The sequence below is a fragment of the Myotis lucifugus genome, unplaced genomic scaffold, assembly GCF_000147115.1.
Source record: "Myotis lucifugus unplaced genomic scaffold, Myoluc2.0 scaffold_186, whole genome shotgun sequence".
Classification (NCBI taxonomy): Eukaryota; Metazoa; Chordata; class Mammalia; order Chiroptera; family Vespertilionidae; genus Myotis; species Myotis lucifugus.
In genome coordinates this window covers 1,613,129-1,625,122 of record NW_005871234.1, presented here as the reverse complement: position 1 = coordinate 1,625,122, position 11,994 = coordinate 1,613,129, and the positions used below count along the sequence as shown (strand labels likewise).

The 11,994-nt window shown below is 37.5% G+C and overlaps 1 protein-coding gene across 1 annotated transcript in view; it reads right to left on the bottom strand.

Moving 5' to 3' along the window:
* Nucleotides 1–11,994, bottom strand: part of ALMS1 (ALMS1, centrosome and basal body associated protein) — a 133,650-nt gene that overhangs the window by 121,150 nt on the left and 506 nt on the right. The window contains 2 exon segments of the mRNA XM_023760631.1: nucleotides 2,325–2,450; nucleotides 10,179–10,189. Of these exon segments, the coding sequence (XP_023616399.1) occupies nucleotides 2,325–2,450; nucleotides 10,179–10,189 (137 nt within the window).

The window sequence follows — 11,994 nt, the reverse complement described above, 5'->3', positions numbered from 1 at the left end:
ACCCCGGTTTACAAACTGTACTGATATTTATGAAAAAATTCTGCCCAGCTGGTGTGTGTCCAGTGGTTGAGCATCAACCCATGAACCAAAAGGTCACTGGCTCAATTCCCGGTCAAGGCACATGCCCAGGTTGCAGGCTCGATCCCCAGTGTGGGGCATCCAGGAGGCAGCTGATCAACGACTCTCCCTCATTATTGATGTTTCTATCTCTCTATCCCTCTCCCTTCTTCTCTGAAATCAATAAAAATATAATTTTTTTAAAATTCCATGTATAAGTGAACCCACACAGTTCAAACCTGTGTTTTTCAACAGTAATCTGTATATTAAAAAAAGAAAAAATACAGTTTATATGATTGTCAACATAGAATATTCTAAAGAATGTACAAAAAAGCTACTACTAGAACTAGTAAATGAGATTATCAAGGTCATAGGATATAAGGTCAACATAAAAAGTCAATAATAGCCCAACCAGCATGGCTCAGTGGTTGAGCATTGACCTATGAATTTGGAGGTCACAGTTCGATTCCTGGTCAGGGCACAAAATAACACTCTAACCGAGCCACCCAGCCAGGACAGAAAATTGAAATCTTAAAAAATACCAGTAAGCTAACAAAATGTGGGCTAAGTTTGGCACACTAAAAACAATAAAACACTAATAAAGAAATTAAAGATCTAACCCTGGCTGGTGTGGCTCAGTTGGTTGGGTACTGTCTCTTGCACCAAAAGGTTGCTGTTGGGTTCCTGGTCAGGGCTTATACCTAGATTGGGAGTTCAATCTCCAGTAGGGGGAATGCAGGAGGCAGCAGATAGATCTTTTGCTCTAGTGTCGATGTTTTTCTCTCTCTCCCTCCCACTCTCTCTAAAAATAAACAAAAACATTTTTTTTAAAAAATCACAAATTCCTCTAAAAAAACAACAACGAAATTAAAGACCTAAATAAAACTATTGTGTTTGTGGATTAGTGACCTCAATATTAAGATGTCAAGTCTCTGTAAATTAATGTATAGACTCAAGGCAATTTAATCAAAATCGCAGCAGGCTTTTTTAATAGAAATTGTCAAGCTTATTCTAAAATTTATATAGGAATTCAAATATCTAGCATAAATAAAACCATTTTTAAAAAGAGAAACAAAGTGGGAGCACTCACACTACCTAATTTCAAGACAGTTCAGTAATTAAGAGGGTGGTATTGGCATGAGGAAAAGACAAATAAACCAACAGAAAGAGACCCACACATATATGTCAAACATGAGTATTACTGCTATCTAGTGGGAAGAGACCAAGGATGCTGCTAAACATCTTACAATACCCGGGACAGCCCACACAATAAAATATTATCTGGCCTAAAATGTCAAAAGCGGCAAGGTTGAGAAACCCTGTTCTAACAAAAAATATAGGAGAAAATCTTTGTGACCTATGATTAGTTCAAAATTTCTCAGGTAGGATACAAGAAGTATAAACCACCAAAAAACAAAAATCAATAAACCAACTCCATCAAAATTAAAATTTCTGCTCTTTGAAAGAGAGATAGGAAAATACAAAGAAAAAACACAGACTGGGGGAATATATTTGCAAAACACATATCTGATAAAGGACTTACATCTAGAATATATAAAGAACTCTCAACATTCAATAAATGAAACACATCGGCAAGAAAAAAAAATGGGGAACAGACATATAGATACTTCACTAAAGAGGAAAGATGGAGCCCTGGTGCTATGGCTCAGTTGGTTGGGTGTCCTTCCATGAACTGAAAGGTTGCCAGTTCAATTCCCAGTCAGGGTACATGCCTGGGTTCTGGGCTCAATCCCCAGTAGGGGGCATGCAGTAGGCAGCTGATGTTGCACTCTCACATCAATGTTTCTCTCTCTCTCTCTCTCTCTCTCTCTCCCCCTTCCCCTTTCCCTTTCTCTCTAAAAATCAATTTAAAAAATCTTAAAAAGAAACAAGAAACATGGATGGCAAATAAGTACACAAAAAGTGCACAGTATTATTAGTCATTAGGAAAATGCATATTAAAACCACAATGAAACACCATAATACACCTAGAATGGATAAAATTTTAAAAATTGATAATACCAAGAGCTCAAAGAATGCAAAGCAACTAGAACTCTCATACACTATGGAGTATGTAAAATGGTACAGTCACTTAGAAAAACAGTTTTGACACTTTCTTATAACGTTAGATAATCACCTGTAAATATTTAACCATTGAGTAAGGGTTTATTAAAGTAATTCACCTCTTTCCATTCTTCATAGGTAAATAAGAATTTCTCATGCTGTTTACCAAAAGTAAGATAGTTTGCCAGTTATATAAGACATACCTGATCATCCCCAGAACCCTTCTGAGCTGTTTCTTCCGAAGAGGCCACATTAGAATCAGAAATCTGTGTTCTACTATTTTCTTGAGATGATGACTGTTGCCATACATGACTGGTCAATGGAACAACCTTAAAATCAAAAGCAGATTTAAACATAGTACTAACAAAATCTAACAAATTTATTTCTCAATTTATAAACATTTTCATATATATAACATTTCAACTTCACAACCACTATTCAAGTTATAATCCTCACTGAACTTATGGTTATACTGTTAACTCAATATACTTTCCAATAAATTACAGCAGTTCTTTAATTTCCTATATCCCCAGAGGAAGAAGAAGCAAGCAGAGACAGGCAAATTATGTAAAAATCTTAATGTTGGAGATACCTAAGAAATTAGCTCTAATAATAAGTACTAAAATAAAAGCTAGGCTCATTTTATGAAACTGGTTGAAACAGGGCTCTCCCAGTTGTAGAAGACAGCAATAAAAGCTGTGACTGCTGCCCAAGGCTGAAACAATGCAAATGAAAAATATCAGATGCAATCAAACAAAAATGAACTAGGTCAAGTCACTCTCTGGTTCAGGGACTGATTCTCAAGATTTTACCCAATATCCCTGGAGAATAAAAACCCAAAGCTTCCAATATTAAACTTCTTCCTAAAAAAGCAGATACAAGGGACAGGCGGAGACAACCACAAAACACAAAGGTAGAGAAGGTGCACCAAAAATCAAAACAACACTCCTACTAAAAAGGTGATTACAAACTACACCTTCAAAAGACATTTTAAAAATAAGAATATCTTAGATTCTCAAAGAGATAAAGAAAAAAGACACAATAGCCATAAAAAAGAAAGCTGTTATAAAACAGGCAGCTGTGAGTCAAAAAAAAGGTGAATGCTGCCTGGCCAATGTGGCTCAGTGGTTGAGCATCAAGCCATGAGCCAGGAGGTCACAGTTCGATTCCCGGTCAGTGCACATGCCCAGGTTGCAGGCTTGATCCACATCGGGGGCATGCAGGAGACAGCTGATCCATGATTCTCTCATCATTGATGTTTCTATCTCTCTCTCCTTTTCCCTTCCTATCTGAAATCAATAAAAAAAATATTTTAAAAAAAGATGAATGCTAATAAAATATTAATAACAACAAATGTAAAAGCCTCTGAAGGAAACCCAAGGTTATCAGATTTTTCCCCAGAATTACTGCTACTACACTAACAAAACATTTTTACAGAGCACATACAACAAGGTGTTTTTGGTCATAGAAAGGCCAGCTTAACTGAAAATCTATTCAATAACTAAAGAGAAAAAGGAGAGAGAGATTTCTAAGATATAAAGTGTTCCAAGAGGTTTTTCTCAAAATACAGAGCACCATGGGATATACCCACGTTGCTTCAATGGCAATTTTTAAAGGATAAAGAAAAACAAAGAAAGCTGTTATGCAAATTCATTTTGGTAATCTGAAATACCTAAATATATAACAATTCAGCCAATGTTTTGGCATAGCTAATCTTCTATAAGCCCTTCAGGAAAGAAGAATGAAAAAATGAAAGTCAAAATGGCTATTCACTGCAGCTAAATAATGCTAGGGGTGGAGCATGAGGGGTCTTGCCTTTGAAAACAGCTGATTCATAACAGCTTACAAAGAGAGGATTCAATTCATTAGAATATTTGTAGAAAACTAATGCTACACAATAGGAAGAAACTAGCAAGTTGACAATTAACACAATGTGGGAGAAAAAGAACACTCCCCTTCACTTTATCAGTTGAAAGAAAACCTGAAAGTTAAAATTAAATGTTTGATGTTCTTACTTAAAAACCCATTTCCCAGAATTCCTGGTTTTTATTGTCTACCTGACTGTTTTGACTTTATCAAATAATTAATTTCTAATACATGTTTGATCAGCTTTCCCACAGTTGCCTCTGGATAGTAGGGTGACCCAAATACTTGATGGAGGATTCTTAAAATAAGTGCTTCAAAACTAAACAGGTGTCATCAGCAATTCTCTGATCTGAGATTAAATGCCTTTTCATATAAATTAATTTCTAAAGAGTACTTTCCTAAGTCAGTTTTTAATATTAAAAGTTAACGGACTTCTGCCCTGGTCCGGTTGCTGAGTTGGTTGGAGCATCATCCAGTACGCCAAAAGGTTGTGGGTTTGATTCCTGGTCAGGACATGTGATTGATGTTTCTCTCTCTCTCTCTCTCTCTCTCTCTCTCTCTCTCTCTCTCTCTCTCTCTCTCTCTCTCTCAAAACCAATATAAACATATTCTCAACTATATGCTGTCTAGAAGAAAAGTAGTTTGATCTAAGGACACACATAGGCTGAAAGTAAAAGAATGGGAAAATTTTCATGCACATGGAAACCAACAGAGGACAGAAGTGTCTATGCTAGTATCAGACAAGAAGACTTTAAATCAATAACAGTTACAAGAGACAGAGGAGGACATTTTATAATGACAAAAGGATCAATTCACCAAGAACATATAACAAGTATTTATGCACCAAACCTCAGAGCTCATAAATTAATGAGGCAAAGTTTGATATTTCAATGATATTAAGAGACTTCAATACCTCACTTTCAATAATGGATAGAACAATCAGATAGAAGAACAAGGAGATAGAGGAACTGAACTCTATAGACACTGGACCTAATAGAAATATACAGAACACTCCACTCAACGACAGAGAATATACATTTCTCAAGTACACATGAAATATCCTTCAGGATTGAACACATTAAGCACAAAACAAGTCTTAACAAATTCAAGAAGATTGAACTCACACACTTATCTTTTTCAATCACAATGAGATGAAACTAGGTATCAACAGCACAAGAAAAACTGAAATTCCACAAATATATAAAAATTAAACAATATACTCTTAGAAAAACAACGGGTCAAACCAGAAGTCACAAGGGAGGAGCACTGTCCATACACCAGAAGGTAGAAGGTTTGATTCCCAGTCAGGGCATATACCCAGGCTGTGGGTTTGATCCCCAGTTGGGGCGCGTGTGGGAGGCAGCCGATTAATAATTCTCTCTCGTCACTGATGTTTCTACCTCCCTCTCCCTTCCTCTCTGAAATCAATAAAAAATATATATTAAAAAATAGAACTACATTATAAAGCTATGTAATTAAAACAGTATGGTAGTGACCTAAAAACAGACAAATACCCAAGAAACCTGAAACACCAATCAGAAAGAATGTGTCACTCCTATGTTTATAGCAGCACAATTTACAATAGCTAAGATCTGGAAACAGTCCAAGTGCCCATCAGTGGAAAAATGGATAAAAACCTGTGGTACATTTACACCATGGAATACTATGCAGCAGTAAAAAAGAAGACCTCTTACCCTTTGACACAGCATGGAGGGACCTGGAGAGTATTATGCTAAGCTAATAAATAAGGCAGTCAAAGAAAGACAAGTATCACATGATCTCACTCATATGTGGAATCTAATAAAATAAATTGATGAACAAAATAGATCTAGAGACACAGAAACATGGAAGAGATGGTCAAATCACAGAGGCAAGGCAGGGGGAAGGGGGAAAGGCGGTGAGGGTGTGGGAGAGATCAACCAAAGAACTCATATGCATATATGCGTAACCCATGGACAGACAACAGGGTGGTGAAGGCCTGGGGTGGGGGGGGGAGGCTAGAAGGGGCCAATGGGGTAAAAAAGGGAACATATATAATACTGTCAACAACAAAGATTTTTAAAAAATAGCCCAGCCGGTTGTGGCTCAGTGGTTGAGAATGGACCATGTAGAAGGCAGCTGATCAATGATTCTCTCTCATCATTGATGTATCTAGCTTTCTCTCCCTTTCCCTTCTTCTCTGAAATCAATTAAAATATGTATATATTTTTAAAAAACTACAATGAGAAATCACCTCACACTAATCAGGATGGCTAGTATTAAAAATAATAATTATTATTATTGGCCAGGATATTGAAAAACTGGAACCCTTGTTGGTAGGATATAAAATGGTACAACCATCACAAAAAAAAAACAACAAAAAACAGAACAGAGGTCCCTCAGGAAATTAAAACCAAAACTACCATATGACCCATATGATCCTACAATCGCACTTCTGGGTATATATCCAAAAGAAGTGAAGGCAAGTCACTTTGCAAGAAAGTTTGTCAGTTTCTCACAAAATTAAACATACTCTTATTACACTATTACTAAAATTGGAAATTAAAGAGGGGACTTGACTAATGACACTACAAATATACAAAGAATTATAAAGGATACAGACGATCCCCAACTTATGGTTCAGCTTACAAACTTTGGACCTTACGATGGTGGCTATCTTATATGTTCAGTAGAAACCATACTTCAAAAAAAATTTTTTTAATATATTTTATTGATTTTTTACAGAGAGGAAGGGAGAGAAATACAGAGTTAGAAACATCGATGACAGAGAAACATCAATCAGCTGCCTCCTGCACATCTACTGGGGATATTCCCACAACCAAGGTACATGCCCTTGACCGCAATCGAACCCAGGACCCTTCAGTCCGCAGGCGGACACTCTATCCACCAAGCCAAACCGGTTTCAGCCATACTTCAAATTTTGAATTTTGGTCTTTTCCCAGGCTAGCAATATGCAATATGATACTCTTGTGATGCTGGGCAGCAACAGCAAGCCTCAGCTCCAAATCAGCCACAAGATTATGAGGATAAATAACCAATAATCTACAATGTACTGTGTTTTATGCTTTCACATCCCATCATGCCAACAAAATGCCCATCTGTGGCTCTTGCTTCTGGTGAGAAGAGGAAGGCAATTAAAACTCATGATGGTGCTACATCCCAATAATGTAAGTGTTCTCAGCACATTTAAGGTAGCCTAGGCTAAGCTATGATGTTCAGTAAGTTAGGTGTATTAAATGCATTTTCAACTTATACTCAACTTACAATGGGTTTACTGGGACTGAACCCCATTTAAAGTCAAGGAGCATCTGTACTATGATAACATACATAACTGTATGTTAAGAAATTTGTTAAGTTAGAGGAAATGGACAAACACCTGAAAAATCACAACTTACTGAAACTGACTCAAGAAGAAATAGGTGATCTGAGTAGAAAAAAACAGTATAAATTTATAATTAAAATACTTTCCAAAAAGAAAAGCCCAAACACATATGATAGAATCTACCAAGCAGTCAAAAAATTATTAATTCTGATCCTTCAAACTCTAAAACAAAAGGAACACTTGCAACGCATTTTATAAAGTCAACATTCCCCTGATACTAAACCAGACAAAAACATCACAAGAAAACTATGGGCCAGTATCTTGGAAATACATACGCAAAAAATTAAAAAGAAAATACTAGGTAAATTAGTATATTTGTGTTCCTATATTCAGCAACATATAAAGTATTTATATATCATGATGCAGTAAATTATCCTCAGAATGCACAAATGGCTTAACAACCAATATCAATTAATATAATACACCAATTAATAGCATAATTTGACAAAATCTAACACCCATTTCATCGTAAAGCATTCAACAAACCAGTGTGGAAGCACACTGACCACCAGGGGGCAGTTCCTGTGTTGGGCGTCTGCCCCCTGGTGGTCAGTGTGCGTCATAGTGACTGGTTGTTCGGCTGTTTGGTCAATTTGCATATTAGCCTTTTATATAGGATTTCACCTCAACAAATTCAATAAATAAGTAAGTAAATAAAATTGTTAACAAAAAATTAACCCAAGCTCGGCCAGTGTGGGTCAGTGGTTGCACATCGAACTATGAACCAGGATGTCACAGTTCTATTCCAGCAAGGGCACATGCCCAAGTTGCAGGCTCGATCCCAGTAGGGGGCATGCAGGAGGCAGCTGATCAATGATTCTTTCTCATCATTAATGTTTCTCTTTCTCTCCTTCTCCCTTCCTCTTTGAAATTAATAAATATATATGTATATATAATTAGCTCAAAATTGATCAAAGACCTATTTAGAGCAATAACTTTGTTAAACTCTTAGAAAAAAACATAGGGTAACAGGTTTACATTTGGCAATAGATTCTAAGATATGATACCAAAAATATGAGCAACAAAAGGAAAAAAAAAACTGAACTTCACATTCTTGAACACTATCAAGAATATGAAACAACCTAGACTGGGAGAAAATACTGCAAATCATACACCTTATAAAGGGAATCTGAAGATTCACAACGTGGAAAATATGAATATATAAGCAATTCATACAATTCAATAATAAGCAGACAAATGATCCAATTAAAAATGGGCAAAGGATGTGAAATGGACATTTCATCAAAGATATATAAATGGCCAATAAATACATGAAAAGATTCTCAATATCATGAGCCATCAGGGAAATGCAAATCAAAACCACAATAAGAGAGAGCCCTGGCCAAATGGCTCAGTTGGTTGGAGTGTCATCCCATACACTAAAAGGTTACAGGTTCAATTCCTAGTCAGGGCACATACTCAGGTTTCAGATTTGATACTGGGTCTGGGCAAGTAAGGGAGGTAACTAATCAATATTTCTCACAGCGATGTTTCTCTCTCTCTCTCTCTCTCTCTCTCAAAAATAAATAAATAAATAAATGAAAGCATACCCTCGGGTGAGAATTTTAAAAATAACAATAAAGCCACAATAAGGGTATCATCTCACACTCTGAGGATGGCTATAATCAAAAAATCAAATAATAAGTGCTGGAGAGGATGTGGAGAAACTGGAATTTTCATACATTATGGGAATATAAAATGGTGCCACTTTGGAAAACAGTCTGGCAGTTCCTCGAAAGGTTAAAATAGAGTTACTATATGTTCCAGCAATTCCATTCATATATATCCAAAAGAAATAAAAACTTATGTCCACACAAAAACTTATACACAAATGTTTACAGCAGCATTCCTCATAACAGCCAAAAGATTAAAATAAAATTTAAAAAGCCCATCAACTAATGAATGGATAAACAAAATATAGTATATCCATATAGAATATTTTTCAGCCACAAAAAGGAATGACGCATGCTATATATATATTTCCTGAAAACATCATGCTAAATGAAAGAAACCAATCACAAAATACCACATATGATTCTATTTATATTAAGTACCCACAATAGGCAAATCTATAGAGAAAGTAAACTAATGGTTACTTAGAGGAATGAAAGATAGGGAACTGATAGCTAAAGTGTACATTCTTTTTTGAGGTGATGATAATGTTCTAAAATTGACTGTGGTGATGGTTGCACATATCTATGAATATACTGAAAACCACTGAATTGTGCACTTTAAGGGTATATTGTATGGTACATGTGTAATAGCTCAATAAAGCTATTAAAAATGTTTTTAAATAAGCCAATTAAGCATTCAATACATTAAGTTAAAAAAATCAAAATAGCCTTAGGCGGTTTGGCTGTGGACAGAGCTGGTCTGGGGACTGAAGGGTCCTGGATTCAATTCTGGTCAAGGGCACATGCCCGGGTTGCAGACTCATCCCCAGTAGGGGGCGTGCAGAAGGCAGCCAATCAATGATTCTCTCTCATCATTGATGTTTCCATCTCTCTCCCTCTTCCTTCCTCTCTGAAATCAATAGAAATATATTTTATAAAAATAAATCTAGGGAAACAGTAACCGATAAAAACTGAAATAATGAATTATGATGAAAAGAAATAGAATTAAATTTAAATCCAAGAGCTGTTTCCTTGGATTAAAAAAAAAAGTAAACCTCTAGCTATCAGATCAGGGAAAAATAAAGCATAATTACACAAAACAGGAATGAGGAATGGAAATAACCACAGATGCAATTAAAAAAATTAAAAAAACAATACTATGTAGTACTCTATTACAATTAACTAGAAAATCTTACTGTATTATTTTCTAGAAAAATCAGAAATTACCAAAATTAATCCAAGAAAAACAAGTCTATATAGACTATCACCCTGAAAGAAATCCAGACTCAAAGTAGTTTCACGATTATTTTTTCAAATTTGCAAGAAATACTCATGTATTACTTAAACCAGTGGTTCCCAAACTTATTTGGCCTACCGCCCCCTTTCCAGAAAAAATATTACTCAGCCCCTGGAAATTAATTTTTTTTAAATTTTAATAGCAGTTACTCATCGCCCCCAAATGCACCTGTGGCCATCACCGCCCCCCTGGATCGTGGCAGCGCCCACCGCGGGGCGGTAGCGCCCACTTTGGGAATCACTGACTTAAACTATCCCAGGGCATAGAAAAATAAAAATCTTCCCAATTCCTTGTATGAAAATGGCATAATAATGAGGTCAAATCTGACAAAGGCAGGTCAAGGAAACAATTTTTTTTAAACTTAAAACCATTACCATGTATAAAATATCTGCAAATAAAATGCAGTAGCTCCTTAAGAGAAAAGCACACTATAACTAACAGTTTTTATCCGAGGAGCACATGAAAAGATTAAGAACAAAGTATATATTAATAGGTCAGAAAAGATGAAGAACTAACTGTGCAGTGCAAATGAATCTGGAGATAGGGAACAGGTTCCCCAAGGTTCCCTAGCCTCCAGCACAGTGCATGGCCAGTGGGGAGTGCTCAGTAATATAGATGCTCAATGAATTGAAGACCCGCTGGCATACTCACTGGGCAACACAACTATTACTCTTTAATGATCGACAGTCCATAGCATCACTAACCAACACAACTTTCTGTGATGATGAAACTATTTTACATCTGCACTGTCCAATAGGGTAGCCACTAGTCAAGTGTGGTTACTGAGCCCTTGAAAAACGGATAGTACGTGTTTTTAATTTTTTTTTTTTTTGGCTTTTAACTAATTAAGATGTAAAGAGCCGCACGTGGCTAGTGGCTACTGAACTGAACGCAGACAGCACAGGTCTAGTCTCTTCCACGGTTGTACGTACTTAGTTTCCCTCTGCAGTTTACATCTCGTCCAAGGGCAGCTCTAAACAATAACCCCTAGGCTTCTGTTTTGTTCCCATAATGGACGTTGCACAGAACAGAAACTTAATAAACGATGTCAGAAGTGTATAGCAAACTTGTTTTCTCCCTTAAAAAGCCATCAGTTCAACGCAAGTATTTCCAAAATCTTCAAGATCGTCAGGACCATAAAAACAGCCATAAAAACAGCTCTTTCTCCATTGCATATTATCTTGTGCTTCAGTTTTCTAGTCTAGACTGTTTGGAGCTGCGGGGCAAAAGCCTCATGCGTTTGTTTCTAAGTCGCTCCTGCTTGCTGGGGACCCCTTTACCGCTACAAACCGGGGTGCAGAGAAGCACCATCTGCGAGGAGCCTCCGGAGACCAACTATTCACGCCGCGCACACCTAATCCACCCGGCTCCCTCGGGGGTGCCCCTCACGCGGGCAAACTAATCCCCTAACTGCCTTCCCAGCGAGATCGTCCCGCTGGGGTGCGCCACATCCCCTCCTTCGGGGCACGACACGCCCCACCTCCTCCCCAAAGCTCTCCTTAACCACAAGCGCTGGGAAGGAACACCGGCTCCTCCGAACACCTGGTCTCATTCAAAAAGCCCGGGAACTGCCGAGAGAAACGGGAGGGGGCTCTGCCAGGAAGCACGGCAGACGGCAGCCGTCGGCCAGGACCCGGGCAGGAGCCGCGGCAGCCCCGGCCGAGCGCCGGCCGAGCGCTCGGGGCCGGCCGGTCCCCCTGCCCCACCGCGCGCGG